Here is a 27,990-nt window from a genome sequence, read left to right on the forward strand (position 1 = left end):
AGTTTTATAGGTGGATATGGTCACGTATAAACATTGTATACCCGGGTTTTATAGGTGGACATGGTCACGTAAAAACACTGTATACCGGAGTTTTATAGGTGGACATGGTCACGTATAAACACTGTATACCGGAGTTTTATAGGTGGATATGGTCACGTATAAACATTGTATACCGGGGTTTTATAGGTGGACATTGTAACATATAAACATTGTATACCGGGGTTTTATAGGTGGACATGGTCACGTATAAACACTGTATACCGGAGTTTTATAGGTGGATATGGTCACGTATAAACATTGTATACCCGGGTTTTATAGGTGGACATGGTCACGTAAAAACACTGTATACCGGAGTTTTATAGATGGATATGGTCACGTATAAACATTGTATACCGGGGTTTTATAGGTGGACATTGTAACATATAAACATTGTATACCGGGGTTTTATAGGTGGACATGGTCACGTATAAACACTGTATACCGGAGTTTTATAGGTGGATATGGTCACGTATAAACATTGTATACCCGGGTTTTATAGGTGGACATGGTCACGTAAAAACACTGTATACCGGAGTTTTATAGGTGGACATGGTCACGTATAAACACTGTATACCGGAGTTTTATAGGTGGATATGGTCACGTATAAACATCTGCAAACACAGTACACTTGATGAGAAGCGTGGTTCTGTAAATGCAGTAGGCAGAGGAAATCCTCTGTATTGAATATGGTCCCGTGAATAAATCAATACAGGTATCGATAAACGTGATCCTGTAAACACACGGCTATTCAATGAATCAAAGAGCAAAAAGACAATCCCACAGAACAGTTTCCGACATACATGAATGAAAAGAGTTTGAGTTTGAGAGGTAAGATGAAAAATCGGCCTGTTATATTTGACGCACTGTATGTATTCAAATGTCTGCTACAGCCGTCCAAGGGACATAGCCCTATCAGCACTCAGAATAGAGTCACCTCCCTTTGATAAATAAACCGACACGAGATGAATTTTAAGATCGGAATATATTATCGAGCATAAGTAGATGTTTAATGATGTTCTTCAGATTCCAACAAGCTCCCACTTTAGCTTATAGACTTATAAACCTCTGTGATATTACAAAGCCGTTTTCGGCCTTAGGACATTTACCGAAGACATACTGAATTCATTTCGTATTCATGCATTCTTTTCACATGTCTTGAATTAATTTCAGATATCTGGAATTCATTTTCAGATACACTCAAAAAATAATCTGTTAATTTTAATTTTAATTTTAATCTTTTTGCTTGAATTTTGCTGGAATGTATTCTGTTATTAAAACATCATATTCGGTCATATTCAAATTAATATCCTGTTGGTCTAAAATAATATTTATATTGAGTTAATAGAATGCGTGCGATATTTTTAACAGAATAATCCGTCACAATAACAGAATACATTCTAGCGTCGCTCAAACAACAGGCTTTCTAGTAAATTTAAGAGATTATTTTGAGAGTATCTTGAATTCATTATCACTTGCTTATTTATATTCGGGAAATAGATGCTTTTTAAAAATATTACAACGTAATAGCCTCAACCACACTTAGGCCTCGTTGATAACATCCGCAATACTTCGGTTGTCCATGGCACACTGCGCTTGTGCGTCTTCAACGTCTATAACTTCCGGAGTGGTAACTGTGTCACTATCTGAAAACGATTTTCATTTAGCTGAAATCTATGGCCCCACGGGTCTGCAATAGTCCACTATGTGAGATATATGAAAATCAGTTTTTAAAGATACGCTTTCTGGAAATGTTTTCAACATAGGCCTGTGTGCAATTCTTTTTAACATCTCTGAGCTGGACCGAAAGGGCTTAACGTATTGGTACTTCTCCACACAGGAATTTTCAATCTTCCAGGCTGTCAAGCGAGACCTCAGTTTTCAGTCTTCAAGTCGATGATTCTTTCCCTTCAACTGAAGTACATATACCCATCCAAACTCTGAATGAATGAACGTAGTGCTTTATGAAGAGATTTACCAGTGGGTAACCAGGAAGTGAATTGAAAATTTCAAGGCGTATACATGAATTCGATTTGGATTTCGGTGATTGTCACAGCACGGAATTGTCCTTTCGAGACTGTTCAAACTGTACCTGTCGCTATATACCATATGTGCATGTGGTGTATAACACGTCACGCGAAATCCCGCTCCTCGACGTGAATTTTCTTTAACATGACAGGACTGACTTATGAGCACAAGTCTATTGGATAACGTGCAAATCTAAGTCTAAAGCTTTATACCTTTGCAAATAACGTTTGCAAACGTTATTCTGAAATTGCAGCTTATATCTAACACCTGCCGTGAAGAATATTCTTTCCGTCATTTTGCCCAGAACCCGTAAACAGTCGTCAGTATACGTTTTTATATTCGCTTCTGGAAATACTCCTGACATTCACCTTTCTTGATTTCGTAATAAAAAAACTTACCACGTACAAGATCTTTTTGCTGCATATTGTATCACAGATTCCGTCAAAATTTTGTCAAATATCTATTTTAGATTACTAAGATCATTCGTGCATAGGTGTGTAAATACAAAATTAAGTAGAGGGCACGCAAACCGAATCAGTGCTCTATTACAACTAATTTAATTCCGTGTATTTTAAGATATAAAGTCTTTTCTGTTTGCCAGGCGGGCATTTTTGGCGAACATATGCATGCTTCGAATGGAAATTAGTGGAAATGGTAGTAAAAATTCGGCAGGTATAAGTTTTATTGAAGAAAGCTTAAAATTGTTGTCGATAGGTCGTAGGATGTCAGGTGGTGATGAGACTGCGAGTGGCGTTCCCTTGACGTTGCTCGGTACCCCTACCAACTGAAGGCATAGCAAGGTTCAGATTTTGAAGGTCAACCCATTTCTATGGCAGTGGGTGGAGTGTCTGAAAATGTATTTATTTTGTGTATTTTGTGTATTTGTGGGCTCTTGCTGGCAGAGTGGTATAATGGGCTTTGTGTATTGATTTTGTATATTTTGTGTATTTGTCATGGATTGTTTTTGGTTCGGCGATATTCAGAATAGGTTACTTGATTATGGGGACCACTCGGTTGACATCGACTTACACTAGAGAAGACTTAATGCACGTGTGAAGATGCGGTAAATGTGGCTTACTGTTGACCCGACACACTAGAAGCAGTTATTCCCCATAACTCTGCCAACACACAGAACCTCCGCCACAGCTAGGACACAGACCCCCATTACAACTTCCGTTTTTCGGTAGGGACGATTGTAGTTCTGTGAATTTTAGGGTATAAAGTCTTTTTTTGCTCCCAGGCGTCCATTTTTGATGCACAGGTGCATGCTTGGTATTAAAATGCTGGACACTGTCTAAACTTTGAGGAGGTATGAGCTTTATTGATGAAAGTTTGAAATTCTAGGTGAGAGGACCCAAGGCGTGAGGTAGTGATGAGGCTGCGAGTGACGTCCCCTTGGCGTTGCTAAGCACGCCTCCCAGCTGCCGGCATGGAAAGGTCCAGATTTTGACTGTCAACCTATGTCAAGATTTTTATAGCTTCTTTCTCACAGGCTGGGCCAGGTATGCACCAAAGCTTATTGGCCACGGAATGTTTGGGACTGAGCTACATCGCTAGACGTTAACATTGTCGCTTATGGAAAATTAATGGGGGTCCGAGGCCAGCTAAATGTATCATGTGAAGAGTTCGGACAAAGGGACAATACTCTGTTAGACACCATGTTACCAAGTGAGAGAAAATATGGCACTTAGGCCCTACGTTTTATCAAACAATGGTGAAGAATTGTTAGAAAAAAAATTCCTGGATCTGAACCCTGATATGAACCACTATGTTACAATGAGATGAAAAGAAACAATATGAAAAGGAGCACAGGAGGAAGTTTAAAACCATCACTGTTTTACCTGTGAACTTTTCGTTGGTTAAATATTAAGGAGTCATTGATGCTCGCGTGGATGGTTGTGCTGGCAGAGTAGTTTAATAGCTTTTCTTCACATTTAGTTAAACAGGCTGGGCCCAGGCTGGCTCAGTGGTATATTGGGCTCATGTTTGCACCCAGTTTACCAGGCTGGCTCATGCCTGTATTCAATTAACCAGACTGGGCTCATGGTGGCAAAGTGGTATGATGGGCTCATTCTTGTATCCAGTTAACCAGATTGGGCTCATGCTGGCAGTGGTACAATGGGTTCCTGTTTGCATCAAGTTGACCTGGTTTTACACTCTACGCTGTGCGTCTATCACACTGTTGTCCCCGCTCTGGTTTTAAACTCTACGCTGTGCGTCTATCACACTGTCGTCGCTGCTCTGGTTTTACTCTCTATGCTGTACGCCAATCACATGGTCGTCGTTGCTTTGGTTTTACACTCTATGTTGTACGTCTGTCACACTTGTCGCTGCTCTGGTTTTATACTCTACGCTGTGCGTCTAGCACACTGTCGTCGCTGCTCTGGTTTTAAACTCTACGCTGTGCGTCTATCACACTGTCGTCACTGCTCTGGTTTTACTCTCTATGCTGTACGCCTATCACACGGTCGTCGTTGCTTTGGTTTTACACTCTATGTTGTACGTCTGTCACACTGTCTTGACTGCTTCGGTTTTACACTCTATGTTGTTCGTCTGTCACACTTGTTGCTGCTCTGGTTTTACACTCTACGCTGTGCGTCTAGCACTCTGTCGTCGCTGCTCTGGTTTTACACTCTACGCTGTGCGTCTATCACACTGTTGTCGCTGTTCTGGTTTTAATCTCTATGTTGTAGGTCTATCACACTGTTGTCGCTGCTCTGGTTTTACACTCTAAGTCTTATATATTTTGAAGTGGTGTGTAAGTGATCCAAGTAATATTAAAGTCACTCGGTATAGGTATCTTTTGATTGATGTGATCTACTGGTAAACTCGACCAGAATGAGGTATATAAGACGCTGGAAAGAATGTCATTTTGTATGATACATTGATTATAACATCAGAGGTAAAACAGACGTTTTGGTAAAATCGTGCAGGGTATATTTAATCAACCTTCCTGATGTACATGTTCATGTTAGTCCTTTCCCGATGTTGTGGCAAATGCGAGAAAACTATGTAGATCAATATGCACACAATCACGATTGAAGACTGTGCATTAGTGCCCACTGGCGAATTTAAATACATGCGATCTACAGGCATATCAATACACGGAGACAAGAAAATGGGTAAAACATTCGGTCGTTTTGCAACTCCACGACAGTGTACTGTATGTTTTTTGGATATTGTCTATTTCTCCCCATTTGGTTGTTTTACAACTCCACGACAGTGTACTGCATGTTTTTCGATATGGTCTATTTCTCCACATTTGGTTGTTTTACAACTCCATGACAATGTACTGTATGTTTTTGGGATATTGTCTATTTCTCCGCATTTGGTTGTTTTACAATTCTGCTACAATGAAATCCACGTTTTTGGATATAGTCTGTTTCTTCGCATTTGGTTGTTTTACAACTCCACGACAGTGTACTGCATGATTTTGGATATTGTCTATTTCTCCACATTTGGTCGTTATTTGGTGGATAACTATATTTGACCTTGGTATGACCTTGAGTGTAATTATCCTTGGAGAATTCTGATGGTTAGCACAGGGGGACTTGACATTGCAGATCCCGATGATGTCAAATATCTGGGAACCAACCAGGATTAACTCCCGCCATTGCTTTTGGAACTTTGTTTGTTGTTATTGTAACACTTAAAGGCTATCATATAATTACACTTTGAACGCTTCGGTGGCCTAATGGTTAAATCGTCGAAGTCGGGAGACCCCGGAATCAAATCCGGATGGAGTCATACAAAAGACTTTAAACTTGTTACTTGCTGCTGCTTCGCCTGCGGATCAGCACTCATCAATATATTGTGATTTGGTGAGGTGTCATGTCTGGTGTTTTTTAGCCAGATACTTCAGTGCCGGCAGTCCTTCGCCGCAGTGCTGTGGCAGCATGAATTCTGCCACGAGACGACACAATATATGTACACACAGCTAATGACTCCTCGTCGTCTTGTGACTGAAAACTTGTTAAGTACGACGTTTAACATGGATCCATTCTCAATTTGTATTTGTTTTGTATAGTTTTGTCGACATACCTAGCTTACTGACTCACAAGAATTAAAATGAAATACAAATCTGTTTGTAAATAGAAATACGGACCTAACAGAACACTGAAGAGGTGATTGAATTAAAACGTAGGCAATGCAATGCAAATGTCTTGTGTGGTATTTTTGCTCATATGTATTCGATCTCAGATCTCTCCGGGTGAATTGGCATTTTGGTAAACTGAATATTTACTCAGTTTCGTATTATCTTAAGATCATTTACAGTGAAAGACATCACTTGACTCCACTAATCTCCATTAAAAGACTAACATTCAAAGTATCTTAAACAGACATTAAATTTTCTTTTCAAAAATGGAAATTCATCTAAGCACCACTGAGTCTGATCTAGGCATTTGACTGTCGCTTGGTTTTATGCTTCAGTTTTGTAGCGATATTTGTTATATAGCAACCGCTGACTAAACGGTAAAATGAACGACAACAAATGTATTTAGGGTGATGAATGCGATTTGGGCCCAGTCGGTATGCCGTTGTCTGACATAATTTGTGATATCGTCATTGCATATAACGCGCCTTGTAAATCAACGGATCTTTCGTTTGTGGAGGTCGATAAATGATACAGACCAGTCCCACAACACTTTGTGAAATGGCCCTCCGGCTACACATAACTCAATCGTTGTAAACGATTTCAAAATGATGTCTTATGCAGTAGTTCTGTGTTATAATACGAATTTTGTAACCTTTGTAGCGTCAAAAGACGGAACAGGAAGACGGAAGAGATGCCCTAGTTAGTTCAAGAGCGTCAAAAGATAAAGTACACAGGTTACAGACTAAATGTGAGTGAAAAGCCCTGGTATCATGCACATCCGACGAGACACTGTGGCCTTGAGACGTCAGATGTCAACAACCGAGGGTACCGTATACAGGGTCAGAAAAGTTCACAACTGCGAATAACCGGCTGTACCATACAGGACCAGAGAAAACGGAGCAGACGCGATCGTCTGATGTCAACATCCGCCTCGTCTGTATCCGGCAGTTGTTGACGGCGGATATGATTTTTCCGTCGTTATGTTGCGCGTATACAACTATTGTCTGTGGTATAAACAGATATAAGCAGACACACTAAACACACTGTATAAATAGACGACAACAGAGGCACTGGACAAATACGTAACGGAGAGAGTCTCACAACAAGCGTAAGATCATCTTGGAGTGAATAGAGCGAATTTAATGTGACATTGGGTAAGGTAGCATTTTTTTCGCCTACGTCAACTATGAAATGAAGAAACAGTCATTTGACAAAATTATATGTTTTGTCTTTTGGAATTGGTGTCTTTGCAATGAAAACAACTGCAATTGTTAGTGGCCCGTTGCTAAAAGAAATTATATATTGGAGGAATGTCAAAAAAGGTTTTGTGACCATGTCCATGATGGAAAATGATAATGCTGTAAAACCAACTAGCAAGCATCTTTGTACAGCACGGCTCTGTTGTGACTGTTGGCAGTATGTTGACATTTAGCTTATGCCGTATTATTACATTGCTGTTGTTTTTGTACTTAACTGTCTAACATATAGAATTCGCCTGCTATTATTCTTTAGAATATGTAAATACTTTCTGTACCTTCGGCGTAAATTACAACAGACTATATATAGCTTTTAACCGTCATACGGCGTATCGTCTTTCAGCGGAGCGTACTCTATCTTTTTCACACCTCATAGCGCTCATTTGTGCACGAACTATACATGGTAAATATCATAATCAGGTGCCCTATAGTTCTACTTTGCAACTTTCTTTCAGCTTTTCAACACAAAAGATCATCGAAGATGTCGACAAAGTTTGTGACAGTTGTCATTTCATGCATTTTGCGTAAGTATCATACCATTACTAGTATTTTGGTAACATGCGAGTGGTCTTAGGTTTCCACCGAAATTTTTCTCGGTTTTCCAGAACATAATGCCAGCTGCTGTCTTAAAAGTGAAAAATTTCTGAGAACCAATAAGGTTGCAGGGTCGAATCGAGCTCTCGCTTAAGTGAGATGATTAAAGATAAAGCTTCTGATATGGGCACTATTTTATGATGAAATTTACCTTTCACTGAAAAATTAGGAGACTAATTGCATAATCGTACTGTCTAGATTTAAAATTTATTGGATGTTATAGCACTGCCGTGTATTATTCTTTCCAGGAAACTATTACTTTTGTGTTCATCCGCAACCAGATAAATCAATCCATTATCTTGTCTGACATCAATATCAAGATTCGCCTGTGGCTTATCAGCCGGCTTTGTTATGTTTACTGCAGCCAGAAACATGGCCGTCCGACGGTGAATGTAGTGTCGATTAATCTGTCTATTTGAACATATCCTAACGCCATACATATTAAGACAATATGACATTAAGATCGTAATCAGTGGACACCTTCTTTTTTGCAGTCCATATCTGCACGTTGTCCCTAGCTCAGTTGGAGCCTCAAACGTACCCACCCCCGGGAGATTGTGGAACTGACTGCTTTTATGATCAGGAAAATTGCTATTTTAGTTGTCGACACAAGTATTACAGGATGGGAGCTTGTGAACGAATAGAAACACCCAATGGTGAGAGATGGCAGTGTGAACCCTACGACTGATGGTACGGATGTAATGATTGGCTGAAAAGCAGACGGTGGAAGTGCTACGAAGAGACAAAATCGTAAACGGACTAGTCTGTTTCGACCCCGGGCCAAATCTGAAATTTCCAGGAACACTGTAACATAGATTCTAGCACTGTAGGAATGTATGTGGACGTGCAGACCATTCTTCTGATACAGTGTAATAACAATTTGCGCTTTTTTGTAATAAAACTTGAATAACTTGTGAAGTAATTAGTCGAGATTTATCTTTTCATATCGAAAGGGTAAAAAGCCACTACTACGTGGAAGCAGTTTGTATAGATGGATTGGTTTGTGGGTCAAAATATGGACGTCGTGTACATTCGTTATGAACAAGAATGGATCAATTTCCAAAAGAAGGCATGTTCTACATTCAATCAGTGTCCAAAAATTGTGCTACAATGATTTATAAATTCATATATATGTTAAAACTGTATATGTAAATATATATTTATTTGATTGAGTTTTTACACCCTAACCAAGAACATTTAATTTGCACCACATCGATAAGGTTTAAAGAATATGTCACGATGTCAGTAAGGTTTGTGGTTAAGGAAGATTAAATTCTAAATCTATAATACAATATCTGACAGAATTGGTATCTCTGTTGGGCGAGGACTTTTGCCCCATTACATGGATTCATTCCAATCAAACAAAGTAGACCAAGTTGAATTTTTCTGTCATATGGATGATGGAAAACTGAGGCAGTATCATCTGACCCACACTCATATTTGAAGTTGGTCAGAACACATATATTACAATGATATGAAAGAAATCCTACGGAGTAAGCCTAACACCATGTTTCAATAGGATTTTGATGAATAGCACTATTTAACCCAAATAATCTTCGGCTGTGTCCGTAAAATCTTCCTGATGTGACGTAATAATATTCCATGTAGGACGTCGAATCAGGCAAATGTGACGTTGAGTAAGGCATTTACGCTGGGATGACGTCAAGAGGGTTGGAAAGGGCAGCGTCATTGGTCGATATACGTCAGCGTTTGATGACGTCATGTGTTTATGGGTGACGTCACACCAGGCAATGTGGATGGGACAGAAATATTTTGTTTCCGTATACTCTGCCGAAACGTACAATATCGGTTTTAATTCACTGCAATATTTGCACAACTTAAGAAAGCAATTCAGACTGCCCCAGTCTTTATCAATTCACCTTGCTTTTAAGACACAGAAGTTTTGACACCAAAGTAGCTCTTTAATGTAAATATCTGGCCAAAGTTCAAAGTTACTGTTTCCAATATTCATTTATTTATTTCACAGGTGTTTTACTCCGTACTCAAGAATATTTCACTTATACCACGGCGGCCAGCATTATGGTGGGAGGAAACCGGGCAGAGGCACCCGCAGGTTGCTTTCAGACCTTTCCACTTACGGCTGGAGAGGAAGCGTGAGAGGCTTCTGGGTCATTACGCTGAGCTAGCGCTAGCTGAGTCACGAAGCCCCTATTGTTTCCAATATAACGTCAGGATTTCATTATTAGTTTTACTGAGGTAAAGTGACAAGAGGTCGGATTTCACCTGTTGCATGTGACCATGTAGCAATTATCACACCGTCGTCGATGCTCTGTTATTATACTCCTTACTGTAAGTCTTTATTTATAATCTGGTATGTTGGAAGGTCTGTCAGCAACCTGCGGATGGTCGTGGGTTTCCCCCGGGCTGTGCCCGGTTTCCACCCACCATAATGCTGGCCGCCGTCGTATAAGTGAAATATTCTTGAGTACGGCGTAAAACACCAATCAAATAAATAATTATAATCTGAGGACGCAGCAAGCAAACTCGTAGCTTTTAATAAGTATACAACCTCGTGGCCAGTACCACTCGTCATTTTTAGTAAAATTTACCTCACATACATCTCTTTGGATTTCTTTCGCAGCTGCTTAGATTATCTTGTATGGAATGGGCATAGACCAGTGACATCTTCCAAACCAGTGACCTCCGCTAAATTGCAATTAACATAACTCTTTTTTTTTACATGATTTTGTGTAACCATGGTGAGGGGGTGGGGGGAGGTTTTTTTTTTTTTTTTTTTTTTTTTGATTGGTGTTTTACGCCGTACTCAAGAATATTTCACTTATACGACGGCGGCCAGCATTATGGTTGGTGGAAACCGGGCACAGCCCGGGGGAAACCCACGACCATCCGCAGGTTGCTGCAGACCTTCCCACGTACGGCCGGAGAGGCAGCCAGCATGAGCTGGACTTGAACTCACAGCGACCGCATTGGTGAGAGACTCCTGGGTCATTACGCTGCGCTAGCGCTTTAACCGACTGAGCCACGGAGGCCCCGGGGGGGGGGGGGAGGTTATAAGTCAATATATTAGCATTTACATAAACAGTTAGAAAAAAACCCTTAACTGAGGTAAACTGACGGGAGGGCGTATTTCACCTGCAACGTGTGATTAATTGCTAGCTATCACACTGTCGTCGCTATTCTCGTTTTACTCTCTGTGCTGTAGTCTTTGTATATTGGACCGCTGAACACTGCATGTGTCGTCAGGCAGCTATATTTGGATAAAACAGGGGAAACTACTCATGTGCCAACAGATGCAATCTTAAGTTATCTGCACATTATCTCCCTTGGTTCCATTTTTTTGTCAAGAAAAAACTCGAAAACCGTTGACTTTAAAAAGAGCAGGTTTTTTGTTTGATTATGATTTTATATTTTTCTCTTTTCATAACTGTCTAAACTTCAATCCATGATGAATCAAACCAAGAAACACATACAAAACCAATACGAGTTTTCATTGCATTCGTAAATAAATTGCAAACCACGCACGCCCTATACATAATATGTTAGTTACTTAGCAATCTCCATTCGCTAAACATGAGCTTGGGCGACTTTGTACGTTACAAGTGTGCTCCATCGTGCATATAAATACCTTCCAAAACAGCATAGATATTCCGTTCGTTTCATGCCCTACAACACACGTTGGTGTTTACGTCATTATAGCGCTCTTCAGTTTAGATTAGAGCGCCACCTGGAGGACAGAATATGAGAAGTTGTCTCTCCTTGATCAGCTGCCTCTTTTAGGTAGAATCCATTTTTGTCTTTCGATATCCCGACACGGTAGCATTTCAACACTGCCTCCACCGACTGACATTTCCATGCACTTTGCGCTTACAACGTGGTAAAGTGACCCGTCCTGTAATGGCAAACGTTCATGATTTGATATCAGCAGTTGTTTAATACTCCTGTTATAAGAAGAGTCGCTCTATCAGATGTCTCGCAATTTCACGCAGGTTTGGTCGAGACAGGGTGGGGGCTCCCGTAGACTATCGTGGTTTAAAGGCGAGGATTCACGGTTGTTACTAGACTTGCTAGATCTTGCATAGTGCTATCTGCATGGAGGCTCTAAGGCGCTGTTAATCACGTTAAATCACGTCTTTAGCCGCGTCATCTTGCGAGATCCTCCACCTTGTCTAGTTTAAACCGTGTCCGAATTCGCGTAAGATCTCAAAAGCCGACTCAGCTTATTATAAAAGTACATGATATCAGATCACCAGTCACTCAATTTTATATAACTATCCTAAATGATCTAATATTTCGTCCATGAATAGGTTACTCATTTTTCCAGATTCTAGGAGTTTTGAGGCTTTGTGAGGTTTTTGGAAGGTAGGATGATATCCAACTTGAAAAGTGTAAATTTTTGCATCAGAGGTAATATCTCGTTACATATATTTGCCTTTAAAATGTTCTTTTTGCGGTCGAATTTTTTAGGTCATTTAGGGTATATCCCACTAAAAACTCCCTACACCCTCGGTGACTATGAAGTACCCGACCTCTTTAGAAGAGAAACAAACGGTTTTCATTCACAGAACGCATTAGCTATTTTAGTAACGGTGCGCTTGCGTAGACTGCCTGTTCGCCTTAATTATGTCTGCGATATTCATCTGTGGTCCGATCTGCAAAGCAAGCGTAATTTTTCCACAGGCGTTACGTATCGCTTTAGTAGGTGTTACCGAGACTGTTACGCTAACGCAAATTTGCGCGCGCTTTGTGGAACGCCTCTGACCCCGATTTGGTTGCCCTGTTACACAGGACGTGTGAACATCATTTATTTGCACGTCATATTGGCAGAGGTTGGAAAACATTACAACGCACTTGTCCAAAATGTGCCAAAGAAGTCTACTTAACAAAGTTCCTTTTCAAAATAGCATATACCAAGCTGGGTAAACTATACAAAGGAAGGCTTGAGTGCGAGCTTTGGTGCGGTTTACCAAGTTCCAATAATCACAAAAATTTTTGAGTCATGTACCACAACCTTACCTTTCGCAGCTGCCATTCCTGGTTGCCCCTCTTGTGATGACAGGTGAGCATGACGGGCTGCTTCTGCCCGGAGTAATCCACGCAGCCGATATCTGACTGAATTGAGCTGTCCTGTGAGAGCCAAAACAGCTGCAAACCAGAAAGTCACATTATTTTATTTATTTTCTGTTTATTTGATTGGGGTTTTATGTCACTTATGCGATAGCATAATGGTGTGAGGAAACCAGGCAGAGTCCGGGGAAAATCCACAAGCATCCGCAGGTTGCTGCCAGACCTTCCGACGTACGACCGGAGAAGAAGCCAGCAAGTGACGAAACCAGACAATAATGTAATGGTCACGTTATAGTGTTATTTCAACGAAGATGTACAAATAAACTACTCAATATCACATTTTTACGAGGTGATGTTTGAGTATCCTTGGTCTACTGCTTGAAGGTGCTTGACTTTCAGTTGATAGAATACACGTGGTGCGGTTTCAAACCCGGTCTTGGTCCGAAATTTTGTCGATTCGTTCATCGACATCAAAGATAGTAAACACAGTAGGGATAGGATTCATTCTTTGATCTTGATCTTTGGGAATAACAATGCTTACACCAAAAACCTTCAATCATGGTTGTTTAATTCAACTATTGTTTCGATGTTTATTTTTGTATAACCTTATATCCTATGCTTGAAACATGCTTTTTTGACTCTATTTTGATTTTGGTCGCATGAACAGAAATCTTAAAGGATGAAATTTGGTCTATATACTTAGGACATAATGGCTTTTGAGTGTGTAAATTTTTAGAACCTTATGTAAGAGGGTTTCAGAGATATTGAGTGTCAAAGTACGGCCCATTTTTTATGCCCACCCGATATATACAGTTTCATTGGTTGATTGAGATAGAAATGGACCACGTACTGAATATATTTGGAACATAATTCTCCAATTAACTAACAGATGCTGGTATTAATAAAGGTAATTTTATCTTCTTAATAAACGCCTTGTTTTTGTGACAAGGTAGAGATGATATACCTGGAATCTATTGCTGTCACAGGAGCTTGCGGCGATGGCCTTCCCCTTTGTTAACCCCAGGATGCACTTAGGCACGGCTTTGTTCTGGATCTGTCAACAAACACACTCAGCGTCATAGGAAAAACATTTTCAATGGTGTTAAAACTTTCAAGACCATAGGAAACGCAAAACTTAAAGACAGAATGCATGCTTAATTGTTCATGGGGATAGTACATACTCAGACGAAGCTGACTGATTTCAATATCACAACGCAAATAGCGTTTTTGCATCTGTGAGAATACTAAAACTCTACGGTATACTTTAGATATCTTCACATCGCTTACGTATTTAATGAAATCCTTGGTTTATTAATTTCAGGGACGTTTCATAAATCTATGTTGTAAGCTTTCTTGCCTGAAGTGAACGTTTAGACTCTTTTTAGCATATTATCTTTACGCAAAAGTAATAATATAAAACCTTAGGAAAAGGAAGCGGTACAACCACTGAGTTAGACATAGCGATTCAGATACTAGTATCATTTACATATCCGAGTATTTAAAAAAAAGGAAACTCTTCGTTATCTGCAGCAAAGAAAGCTACTGTGTCGAAAAAGCCTTTACAACTTTGTGAACTCTTTGGCTAGTGGATTGTGCTCTGTTTCCTTTTTTTTTACGGCATTTTTTGCGGATTTATTGTCCAAGTAATGTAAAAAGTGCTTACATACTTTGCAAAAACTTTACACTTTTCTCATTCCATACCAATACTGAGAACGTTTCTACCTTTCGAGTAAATAATTGTCCCGAGGCATCTGATGCTACACGATAGGACTTGGCAACAAACTTACCACTCCGATTGGCGTACTCGCCGGTATATAGCGGAAGGGGTAGACGTTCCTAAGATACCACTCAAAGCTGTGACACTTCAGTCTGTCCCTCAGGGCCTTCCTCTCTGACACATCTCCGTAGTCAACCTGCAGTAAGTCCAACAGACATGTTCGGTTAACATGGGCACTTTCTGATGTCATCATTAATTTACACTAAACATGTCCATCTTTCCTTACAGGATATACGTGAAACGCTTGGCTTTTAATGCGTGGGTATGGTGGCAGCGGTGTTTTGTGAACTACCTCTTTGCATTACGAACACAAATCTAACAGGGCCTCTGACGCATTACAGGAAAGAACTAAAGAGTACATCGCTTTGACCCACAAAAAGATGCAGATGTCTTGGTTCACTTACCGGTTTCCTCCCACTTATTCGGTAAAATATGTCTTTGTAGTCGTCCATCCAGACCTCGGCCACTCGAATCAAGTTTTTACTCAATACACGGAAACTTTTACCTTCCCATGTTATTGGTGAGGACTGCCTGAAAATATGGCCGACAATTGAGCACGGGAGTACTTCCAGGCTTCCCCCACACATCCAGATCTATAGGATAAAAAAGAAAGATGGACGATAATAACACTCGTCGTATACAATATATACTGTTTAGTTCCATCTCTGATGATGATTTTCCCTTTATTTATTTCTTGGGACAGGACGGAGAATTTCGTCGATGGCGCTCAGTGTTTTGGATGGGGGGAAACCAGACTGAGCGGGGATAATTACTCACCACTGGCCACTTACTGACAATTCCATGTGTGAGGTACTTAGGCTATTAGTTACCTGGATACTAGGATAAGAAAATATATGGTGTCAGTAAGTGGAGAGGCGTCAGACGCGTCCTATAACTGCCAAAGACCCATCAATTCAGTGTAGTGGCCTCCGTGGCCGAGGGGATTTGGTGGGGGGGTTGGGTGTGGTAGCACGCTAGCACGCTAGCACGGCGAAATGACCCAGAAACCTCCCACCAACGCGGTCGCTGTGAGTTCAAGTCCTCTACGTACCTTCAAAACGCCGCTGTCGGGTCTTCCATGGCCAGTGTTTAGCGTGCTAGCGTAGCACAATGACACGTATTTATTTGACATGCAGCACTGCTGACGATGATGTCATTAAAATGAGGGGCCTCCGTGGCTCAGTCGGTTAGCGCGCTAGCGCAGCGTAATGACCCAGGAGCCTCTCACCAATGCGGTCGCTGTGAGTTCAAGTCCAGCTCATGCTGGCTTCCTCTCCGGCCGTAAGTGGGAAGGTCTGCCAGCAACCTGCGGATGGTCGTGGGTTTCCCCCGGGCTCTGCCCGGTTTCCACCCACCATAATGCTGGCCGCCGTCGTATAAGTGAAATATTCTTGAGTACGGCGTAAAAACACCAATCAAAAAAAAAAAAAAAAAATCAATCATTAAAATGAACATAAAGTCAGCCACTAAAACTAAAGTAATTAGAAAAACTGTATTCCAAAAATGTTTTAAAAATATTTTCAAAATTCTACACATCTTATCAACAAGATAAATAGCAAATGATTGTCAGGATCTAGCTACTCACTTGGTGACGTCATTTTGCCATGATATAGCTATCTAGAATGATGTTACAAAATCCAGGAGTCCTCCCATACCGAAAAGATATTTTCGTAATAAATCTGACTTAGCTAAGGAAAAATAATGCAATGCCACAATATCTGTCTTCAAGTAATTACTCTCCAGAGGTGTTTTTTTTTTTGCTAGCTCACCCTGACAAGTTACTGCAGTCTCCTGCTCAACACGTGTCCATTGTGACACGGACAGCCATTCTCAGTTCCCTTTTCATAAAGGTGGTGTCCAAGATGCATCAGTTTAACACTTAACCTGACAGCAAAATCCGTTTTATTGCATCGATATATGCATATCCACTATAAGAAACCACACTGATAATCGAGAGCTAATAGGTTTAGCGCTAGTGATTGGCCAACTTCATAAGGGCTTTTACAACATAGCTACTAAACCACAACTAACATGCTAAACGTCATCTTCTCGGCTTTCAAAACTTTATAGAATTTCTTCCATATTTTTTCTATGTATATATAGTGGCAGCCTTTATGTTCACTTTAAAACTTTGAAAGCCATTGGTCTGTATCATAAAATATAGTTCTTTCTAGATTATTTATAATAAACAAAATCGCAGTTTTCAACTTTTAAGTAAGGTATAGTTCTTTTCAACTAGATTTAAACATATATAACCTTTTTTGTTTGTTTGTGTTTTGGACGTTTTCATCAAAATACAAAAATCATTCAGTGTCTCCTGTTTTATTCATGTTCTCATCACAATATGGCTGAAATATTGCCAATGTGACATTACGCCATAATTATTCATTCATTCTTATTTCTTTACACCACGAAAAGTGGGAGGACGGGAAGGAGAGGGTAATCTACAAATTCGCTTTTACTGACCAATGACTCACTAGGATCGCACTACAAGCAAAACAAGTCTTCATAAACAAAGTTTTATATTTATAAATAAATATTAATTACTGCCTTGGACGTACATAAACAGTTGACCAGCTGTCGTGTTTCCGGCTTCCATTCAATTCAAGCATCAGTCAATCGGTAAAATGTAGTGCTATCACGAAAGGTTAACGACCAAACTAGTTAGCTATGGTAACAATTAAATTTCAGTCTAAATAATAAGTCTAGGATTGTTCTTGTCAGAAGCCGAACTTAACACATACGCGCATGATGAAACAAAACTTTCTATCGCTACGATATCGATATATTTATTTATTTATTTTATTTGATTGGTGTTTTACGCCGTACTCAAGAATATTTCACTTATACGACGGCGGCCAGCATTATGGTGGGAGGAAACCCGGCAATGCCCGTGGGAAACCCTCGACCATCCGCAGGTTGGTAGTAATCCTTCCCACATACGATTGAAGAGGATGCCTGCATGAGCTGGACTTGAACTCACGGAGACCGCATTGGCGCTAACCAACTGAGCCCCCAATCTCGATATAAGAGAAGAAGGAAAACATACCTACCTTGAAGGAAAGTTCCAAGTTTTCGCCGCCCCAAAAATCCAACGATGGATCGTATGTACCTATGCGAGTGAAGAAATCCTTGTGGATGGTAAACAGTCCTCCAGCCATCGTTGGCGACCTGATAAAGATAAAGACTGGTTACCTGACTGGTTAATCAACCAAACACATTTTCAAGCTGGCTAGAATAGTTACCAGACATTTAAACAGCATATTGAGGTAAACAACCTTTTGAGCCCTCTAGATTGGTAAAGTCTAACATATTGCAATAATCATCACCGGGTCTTTTTTACATGTGTCTTATTCTACTTAAGCCATGGCGTTTGGGGACAACAGTTGCTACTATTTCAGCATCTATTCGAACTGTTAGAATAAAACCCTAGCTAAGGTAAACTGACAAAAGACTGTATTATACCGGTTGCGTATGATCATCTGCCAACATCATTTGTCGCTGATCTGGTTTTGCCCACAATGGTGTAATCTTATGGAATAATGTTATAATGCATGGAATAATGACGTGAGGCATGGAATAATGACGTGGGAAATGGTATAATGACATGAGGCTTGGAATAACGCCTCTGGACATGCGGGGTATCTCTTGAGCATATTTTAACCTTGACAGTTCAGATAACGGTTCTAAACAAGTCCAGCAAACCGCTTTATGGGTTTAGAAAAGAAAAGTTGATTGTCAAAGTCCTGATAAATGACGCTGGTGAGGCAGTCTTGATTTTCACGCGGACAAAATGCCTAACTGATAATTTAAAATCACGTCTTACATAACTTGTCTGTAGTCGAATGGATATTGGTCAAGTGTATATTAACGGAGAGTCCAGAATCTCAGAGGTCCTTTTTATCATTTTGCCTGATATACTGTTTAATTCGGGACTAAGGACCAAGAGTGCATCCACCGTGTTGTATACTATCGTCATGCTTGAGACATGAATACTTGCAATCGTTTATATGTACGCTCATGTTTCGATTATCGACAACTTATACCCTAGAACACAAAGCACAATTTGAATATTGATTTTGTTGATGTTGTGGCCTTCTCTTTACACGAATCTGGCTTCATTTTACTGTATATACCGGTACTTTTTAAATTGGTCGTTTGTGTTGAAGAGTCTGTTTCCACACCAAAGTAAATAAGCCACCTTCACACGGTGTTATTTGCCGAATTTTATGAAATAGCGTTTGTCTTATTATCATTCGACTAGTCGGAAGCAAGAAATCGCAAAGTGTGAGCGCGGCTTTAACGGAGCTATAATGACAAATAGGTTCAGTATACTGCGCACCTCAGTGGTTGAATTTGATTGTTTGCATCAAAAGGGTTCTCAAACAGATCCCAAATGAAGAGAAGGTTCCAGGCGAATCCGCCCACGTAGATGTTGTTATGACTCCAGCGACCAAAATGGAAGTCAGCGTTGTTGATGGATGTGATGAGAGGTGTAACGACATTTGTCCAGTTCTGACCCACGCGGTCTAGTAAAGGCTCCAGCCAACCTGAAAATAATAAACCAGATACAGTCATTAGTGTGTTAAACTACATATTGCTGTAAAAGAAATTACGTAGGCATATCCGTAAAACCGAATTGACTCATTTTTATCACACAGGTGTTGCTGAGAACCTAAAATGTCCACCTCGTATGCGAGGGACAGAGGTTCAGCCCTGTAAAGGGTCGTACATAACATCCTTTTTCATTGATTGATTGCTTGATTGATTGACTGGTGTTTAACACCGTGCTCAAGCATTTTTCCCATGACGGCGGTCAAGTACCTGACAAACTTTAGGATCTAAAACCGCGGCCGACACAGCGACACCTGGATTCGAACCCGCGATCTAACTGGTCACGGACCTAGCTGATTATTGTTGAGAGCTATCAAAACGGTACATTTGTGCTTGAAACTCACTATGGTATAATGCTTCAACACAATGCGTACACGGTGGACAATGGTATCCACCAGTTTGCAAGATTTATATTTGATTTAGTAAATAGATCATTAATTTAAGCTGATTCTGAAAACTCGCAGAGCGGATGATGATTAGCTTTACTGATTTTAAACATCTGGCGCGTAAATGAACAGAGGAAGGCTTACATTCGGACGTTGTCGCTCCTATGGTCTTACTCTCTATACTGCACGGCTTTAATTATACTGTATTCACGCATATTTAAAACCAGGATTCTGTTGGTGGACTAAGCAGACCCGAGACCAGATCCTTTTGTATTGTTTTATTTATTTATTTATTTATTTATTTGATTGGCTTTTTACGCCGTACTCAAGAATATTTCACTTATACTCAAGAATATTTCACTTATACGACGGCGACCAGCATTATGGTGGGAGGAAACCGGACAGAGACCGGGGGAAACCCACGACCATCCCCAGGTTGCTGCCAGACCTTCCGGAGAGGAAGCCAGCATTGATCGCATTGGTGAGAGACTCCTGGGTTATTACGCTGTGCTAGCGCGCTAACCAACTGAGCCACAGAGGCCCCCTGTATTGTTTTAATGTGATTGTATGTTAAATGTGATGACAACACTGCATTTTTTTCTTATTTTTCCTTAAGCCATGGTGCTAGGGAGCGCGTAAATGTCCTAATCTTTATGCATAGCATGAACACTTAGAATAAAACCCTGACTGAGGTAAGCTGGCACATGGCCGTAATTTATCAGTTACGTATGACCATTTGCCACATATCACACTGTTGTAGCCCCCCTGTTCTTATTCTCTATGCTGTACGTCTTTAATTACATTAAGCAGAACATTGGCTTTTTGGATGTTGTCCTTGACATGAACATTGTAAAAATTCAACAGTGCATGGACGCTTGGCGTACGGAGTTTGGTCACTCAACCGCTACTGACTGGCATGTGGAATTTGACTCCTTCACTTTCAAATACCATACCGGTACCCAAAGGTTTCATACTTGGATGTCTCCTCATTACACATGGCCATCAATCTAAGATCATAAACTAAAATGTCCGCTTGCTCTGAGAGTAATCCAAAACATTTACCATCTGTCACTTCTACGTGCGAGTCTAGGAAGGTGAGTGTCTCAGCCTTAGCGTGGGAATATCCCAACAGACGTGCCCGGATGAGGCCCTCACGCTTCTCTGTGCGGATCACTCGTACCTTGCCAAGTCTGGCGACATAATCCTCCAGCGGTTGCTTTAAATGAGCTGCAAACAAAGACACGCCATCAAAAATATCAGCTTGATGGTACAATAGAGTTTCTTTTAATTTGAAATACTTATGTTCAATTTCAATTTTAAGTTCCAAAACTTAATTACTTTCGATCTTAATCGTACAAATGTTTTCAGTCTTTGTTGTAGGGAATGCCCTGGTGACTAACCTCATAAATAAGACATCAAGTCTGCCAAGGCCGGAGTCACGAACCCTCTTAACATTACGATTACGTAAACCACCATCGCAACAAAGCCTGCTAAGCTGGATGCCACACGGACTGTTCTGTCGTACTGAACGGCACATAATCTGATAATGCGGGATACAGGCCTACTTACGTAGATCTGAGAAGTCGTCTACCAGGATTATCTCCCTTACAAGATGTGATGGCGATCGGTCGAGTACGCTGTGAATGGTCCTCAGTAAAACCGACATAGCCTCGTTCACAAAACAGATAATGACACTGGTTTGAGGTAGATCTTCTCCAAAGGACTTCTTACAACTACAACATATATAAATCACCTCTCACTTTTCCCTCTTTAATAGAAATGAAATATAGAATTTCGGCCTGCACGGAACTGCGACGTAGTTAAGTATATTCTATGAATACTGACACTGTTTATTAACTTCCGGGAAAGCTGTACATTTTCCTGTTGTGTATATAATTCACCGATGACTACATTAGTCACACAATTTTATCTAGCATGCTTCATAGGTAACAGTTCTCTTATGGATGGTTACCTCATACATTACACACTGTACGAATCTGTGATTTACTTATTTATTTGATTGTACGAATCTGTGACGATATCGTATCTAATATGCCGCAATATCTGACAGTTCTCTTATGTGTGGGGATTTTGTGTTACACACGAACCGGGGACCACGTCTTACCTAACGTGACGCATATCTGACAGTTTTCTTATGTGTAGGGACTTTGTGTTACACACGAACCGGGGACCACGTCTTACCTAACGTGACGCATATCTGACAGTTCTCTGATGTGTGGGTATTTTGTGTTACACACGAACCGGGGACGATGTCTTACCTAACATGACACATATCTGACAGTTCTCTGATGTGTGGGGATTTTGTGTTACACGCGAACCGGGGACCATGTCTTACCTAACGTGACGCATATCTGACAGTTCTCTAATGTGTGGGGATTTGTGTTACACACGAACCGGGGACCATGTCTTACCTAACGTGACGCATATCTGAAAGTTCTCTTATGTGTGGGTATTTTGTGTTACACACGAACCGGGGACCACGTCTTACCTAGCATGACACATATCTGACAGTTTTCTGATGTGTGGGGATTTTGTGTTACACACGAACCGGGGACCATGTCTTACCTAACGTGATGCATATCTGACAGTTCTCTGATGTGTGGGGATTTTGTATTACACACGAACCGGGGACCACGTCTTACCTAACATGACACATATCTGACAGTTCTCTGATGTGTGGGGATTTTGTGTTACACACGAACCGGGGACCATGTCTTACCTAACGTGATGCATATCTGACAGTTCTCTGATGTGTGGGGATTTTGTGTTACACGCGAACCGGGGACCACGTCTTACCTAGCATGACACATAACTGACAGTTCTCTTATATTTGAGGTGTTAATGTGTTATTCACTGTACAAGTCTGGGACGACCCCTTATATACAGGGTGTCCCAGAAGTGCACCATCCTGATTTTCATTTTTTTCTGTGCTTCAGATTTAATACTGATTTTAATTTTTTTTCTCTCTTTCAGAGTTAATTATGGCTAATAAACTAACAGTACAAGAAAGAGTTGAATTGTTTTTTTATGTAGCTCAAGCATTCAACCTCAACCTGGATGGTGCGCAACTTCTGGAACACCCTGTATTATGCTGATATCTGAATGGTTATTGAAATAACAGCTCCCTTATGAATGGGGGACATTCTGGTGGACTTATGGTTAGAACGTCCGCTTCGAAGTCGAACCCAAGTTGGGTCACACAAAACACTTCAAAAATGGTACCTGGGTGTGGTGTCATGCCTGGTGTCTTCGACATGATAGGCTACCACAGTGACGGCAGCATTTTGCCACAAGAAGACACATTATATGTGCACAGACCTAATGACTCCTCGTCATCATATGACTTCAAATTTGCTAAGAACTACGTAAAACCCCAAGCATACATACATACACACACACATACGCACATTCTTATGGATGAAGGCTTCATGAGTTACACACTGCACGTTCCGAGGACAAATATTTTACCTCCTATGGCGCATGTCTGGCAGGTTTCTATGCATAGGAATACGGTCGCTCACATACTGGTTAAACTTATTTAAGCTCCATCCTCTGGTAAATTCATTCTGTTCCTCCTTGGAGAATTTGGTCTTGTCCACGTTTACTCTCCTGCCATTCCTCCCTTTAAAAATGACCACATGAAAATTAATCTGTTCGTTTTAACTGAAAGTTTGTTGTCTAATTGATGTTAGAATGCATTCCGTTATAATAACACAATATTGTGTCATATTTAACGTAATACACTGTTAACCTAATAGAATCGTTGTGTTAAATTAATAGAATATGTCTGTGCTATTTAACAGCAGAATCTGCCTCAATAACAGAATACATTCTAGCATCACTCAGAAAACAGACATTTTGTTAAATTTAACAGAATGAGAGGATACAAATCTTTAGTGTCACAATATTCTAACCTGTTTCACATGAGTATTCAAGCTCCGGTTTAAAGCTGCAATGACCACATGGAAGGATGGAAACATTTACTCTTCTACTAATTTAACCAGTTTTACATAGTGATTCGGGCTGCAGCCTTAAGTTTTAATCCAAATTAAAAACAGAAGGTCGTGCCCTGGTTGTACATGTACAATTTCAGTCATGTTTCAGCATCCGGCTAGAACTGGTTTCTTTGGTCAACCAGCGCGAATTGCAATTGTGAAACACGTCACTGTACGATTGTATTAGTTTGGTGTCAAAGATTAGAGGTCTTCCAGCAACCTGTGGATGGTCGTGGGTTTCCCCCGGGCTCTGCCCTTTTTCCTCCCACCATAATGCTGGCCGCCGTCGTATAGGTAAAATATTCTTGAGTACGGCGTAAAACACCAGTCAAATAAATAAATAAATAAGATAAGAAGGAACTTTCGCTGGCTCATTCGCTAAAGTGTTCCTCTCGAAGTAGCCGAATAATATGTCTCGTTCGTTCAGCTATGGATTCTCTTGTCAGGTAATACACTGGTTAGCGTAGAATAAAAAATCAGAAGCCTTTCAGCAGTGCAACCGCAGTGAGTTTCATTCCAGCAGCTCATGCTGGCTTCTTCTCTGCTAGTATGTGGGAGGGCCTGCGGCTGGTCGTGGGCTTCCCCCAGGCTCTGTCCGGTTTCCTCCGGAAAAGGTGGTCAAAGTCGTAAAAGTGAAATATTCTTGAGTACAACGTAAATCACTAATCAAATGAATAAACAAATATTAATATACTGAGTGAATAAATAAATCGGTAGTGTCCGACATGTGGCGGATTTTCAGAGTATACGATGACTGAAAGAATACTTACCCATGTACTCCCCGGATGGTTTGTCAAAAAACTGTAAGCTATGATTCACGTGCAGATAAAGTAGGTCTTGGCGCAAAATTTCCTCGGGGCTTTGTGAGGCCTGATCACACATAAATAATGAACATTAATATTTGCCACAAAACTTCATCCGGACTTTGTGAGGTCTGATCACACAGAAAGAATGAACGTTGATATTTGCCATAAAACCTCATCCGGACTTTGTGAGGCCCGATCACACATAAATAATGAACATTGATATTTTCCGTAAAACTTCATTCGGACTTTGTGAGGTCTGAACACACATAAGTAATGAACATTGATATTTGCAATAAAACTTCATCCGGACTTTGTGAGGTCTGAACACACAGAAAGAATGAACATTGATATTTGCCACAAAACTTCATCCGGACTTTGTGAGGTCTTAACACACATAAATAATGAACATTGATATTTGCCACAAAACTTCATCCGGACTTCGTGAGGTCTGAACACACATAAATAATGAACATTAATATTTGCCACAAAACTTCATCCGGACTTTGTGAGGTCTGAACACACATAAATAATGAACATTGATATTTGCCACAAAACTTCATCCGGACTTTGTAAGGTCTGAACACACATAAATAATGAACATTAATATTTGCCACAAAACTTCATCCGGACTTTGTAAGGTCTAAACACACATAAATAATGAACATTGATATTTGCAATAAAACTTCATCCGGACTTTGTAAGGTCTGAACACACAGAAATAATGAACATTGATATTTGCAATAAAACTTCATCCGGACTTTGTAAGGTCTGAACACACATAAATAATGAACATTAATATTTGCCACAAAACTTCATCCGGACTTTGTGAGGTCTGAACACACAGAAATAATGAACATTGATATTTGCAATAAAACTTCATCCGGACTTTGTGAGGTCTAAACACACATAAATAATGAACACTGATATTTGCCACAAAACTTCATCTGGACTTTGTGATGCCTGAACGCACATAAATAATGAACATTGATATTTGCCATAAAACTTCATCCGGACTTTGATCACACAGAAATAATGAACATTGATACTTGCCATAAAACTTCATCCGAACTTTGTGATGCCTGATCACACAGAAATAATGAACATTGATATTTGCCATAAAACTTCATCCGGACTTTGTAAGGTCTGAACACACATAAATAATGAACATTGATATTTGCCACAAAACTTCATCCGGACTTTGTGAGGTCTAAACACACATAAATAATGAACACTGATATTTGCCATAAAACTTCATCTGGACTTTGTGATGCCTGAACGCACATAAATAATGAACATTGATATTTGCCATAAAACTTCATTCTGACTTTGTAAGGTCTGAACACACATAAATGATGAACATTGATATTTGCCATAAAACTTCATCCGGACTTTGTGGGGCCTGAACACAAATAAATAATGAACATTGATATTTGCCATAAAACTTCATCCGGACTCTGTGATGCCTGAACACACATAAATAATGAACATTGATATTTGCCACAAAACTTCATTCTGACTTTGTAAGGTCTGAACACACATAAATGATGAACATTGATATTTGCCATAAAACTTCATCCGGACTTTGTGAGGTCTGAACACACATAAATGATGAACATTGATATTTGCCATAAAACTTCATCCGGACTTTGTGGGGCCTGAACACACAGAAATAATGAACATTGATATTTGTCATAAAACTTCATCCGGACTTCGTGAGGTCTGAACACACAGAAATAATGAACATTGATATTTGCCATAAAACTTCATCCGGACTTCGTGAGGTCTGAACACACATAAATAATGAACATTGATATTTGCCACAAAACTTCATCCGGACTTTGTAAGGTCTGAACACACATAAATAATGAACATTGATATTTGCCATAAAACTTCATCCAGATTTTGTGAGGTCTGAACACACATAAATAATGAACATTGATATTTGCCACAAAACTTCATCCAGACTTTGTGATGCCTGATCACACAGAAATAATGAACATTGATATTTGCCACAAAACTTCATCTAGACTTTGTGAGGCCTGAACACACAGAAATAATGAGCACTGACATTTGGCGCAAAATTACCTCCCGGCTGTGGAAGGTATGAACACAAAGAAATAATGAATTTTTTATTTTTATCTAATAATGTATCTAGATTTTAGAAAACAATCTTCTGTTACCGCACCGCAAGCAAACAGCATGGATACATGTAAAGGTACCCGACATGATAACAACAGAAGCTTGTACTCCGTGCAACAAAGAATGAACATTCTTTCAATTACCTATTTTCGTCTTTTCTCATCATGTAAACAAGAACTATTACGAATCTGAATGCACCGAAAAACATGGTCTGTGTCTGCTTAGAAATCCATACATTTTCTTTAAGTTATACGGAAATCCATTAATAAGCAAACGAGCAAGAAAGCAACAAGACTGATGTAAAAACACACTCTAACCTTCAATGGCAAATGTCATTAGTATCCTTTGTAACAATAAGCATTTCACTTAATTCTGGACACAGAATGTATATTAGTGATATTTATTTATTTATTTGATTGGTGTTTTACGCCCAACTCAAGAATATTTCACATATACGACGGCGGCCAGCATTATGGTGGAAGGAAACCGGGCAGAGCCCGGCGGAAAGCCACGACCATCCACAGGTTGCTGGAAAACCTTCCCACGTACGGTCGGAGAGGAAGCCAGCATAAGCTGGACCTGAACTCACAGCGACCGCATTTGTGAGAGGCTCCTCGGTCATTACGCTGCGCTAATCAACTGAGCCACGGAGGCCCCCTATATTAGTCAAAGCATCGAATATAGAATTTTTCACTGTACACTGGACCTCGGTGACGATAAGCAGTCAACTCCTGCGGCTGATTGCGCAGATCAGATTTCTTTGAAGACCACTTCTCTCTCACCAACGTGTATGGTTTGCATCATACGTGGAAAAGTTGTTCAGTGTCTTCCCAACGGCCGGTGGTTCACTTCGGATTATCCGTTTCATCCTCTTTGTGAAAAAAAGAATTCCCTATTACAATGAAAAACTCTTCATTATGGTAAATTCGGTAAGAACCAAATAAACAATTCAATTTATCAAAAATCACTAAACAAAGAAAGGAAACATCTACCTGATTTTCTGCGGTCTTGTCGCCACCCAGCATGTTAACATTTTCCTGGCGCTGTCCTTTTATTTCATCGGCATCTCCATTTCTCTGCTGTGCGTCCTTGACCGTCGCTTCCTCAACTCCGTTCTCATTATTATCTCCATCTTTCACGTTCTCTGCTTCATTTACTTCGGCCTCCTGTTCTGCTTCGTTAATTTCGTGTACCTG

General features: G+C 40.2%; 1 protein-coding gene and 1 long non-coding RNA gene across 2 annotated transcripts; one reads left to right on the forward strand and one right to left on the reverse strand.

The window, feature by feature from the left end:
* The first annotated feature begins 7,159 nt into the window (after nt 1-7,159).
* LOC135477967 (uncharacterized) lies at nt 7,160-8,928 on the forward strand. Its single transcript, XR_010445235.1, has 3 exons — nt 7,160-7,314; nt 7,872-7,940; nt 8,505-8,928. It is a non-coding gene; the product is annotated as an uncharacterized LOC135477967 (long non-coding RNA).
* A 2,446-nt stretch (nt 8,929-11,374) lies between these two features.
* LOC135477940 (polypeptide N-acetylgalactosaminyltransferase 5-like) lies at nt 11,375-27,865 on the reverse strand. Its single transcript, XM_064758169.1, has 12 exons — nt 27,787-27,865; nt 24,620-24,719; nt 23,323-23,476; nt 21,403-21,566; nt 20,896-21,060; nt 19,176-19,383; nt 17,887-18,004; nt 15,238-15,426; nt 14,844-14,969; nt 14,021-14,110; nt 13,006-13,134; nt 11,375-11,881 (listed from the first exon to the last, which is right to left on the reverse strand). The coding sequence occupies exons 1-12, from the start codon at nt 27,817-27,819 to the stop codon at nt 11,753-11,755; spliced, it is 1,605 nt and encodes a 534-aa protein (XP_064614239.1). The 5' UTR covers nt 27,820-27,865; the 3' UTR covers nt 11,375-11,752.
* Nucleotides 27,866-27,990: the final 125 nt, after the last annotated feature.

The sequence above is a fragment of the Liolophura sinensis genome, chromosome 11 (assembly GCF_032854445.1).
Source record: "Liolophura sinensis isolate JHLJ2023 chromosome 11, CUHK_Ljap_v2, whole genome shotgun sequence".
Classification (NCBI taxonomy): domain Eukaryota; kingdom Metazoa; phylum Mollusca; class Polyplacophora; order Chitonida; family Chitonidae; genus Liolophura; species Liolophura sinensis.

What these genes read in the sequence shown, in the direction of transcription:
- LOC135477940 (XM_064758169.1), bottom strand. Translation starts at nt 27,819, where the DNA reads ATGCTGGGTGGCGACAAGACCGCAGAAAATCAG. An exon ending in ACAAGACCGCAGAAAATCAG is followed by an intron (nt 24,720 to 27,786) that starts GTAGATGTTTCC and finishes ATGTGTGATCAG; the next exon opens with GCCTCACAAAGCCCCGAGGA. An exon ending in AGGAATGGCAGCTGCGAAAG is followed by an intron (nt 11,882 to 13,005) that starts GTAAGGTTGTGG and finishes TTGCCATTACAG; the next exon opens with GACGGGTCACTTTACCACGT.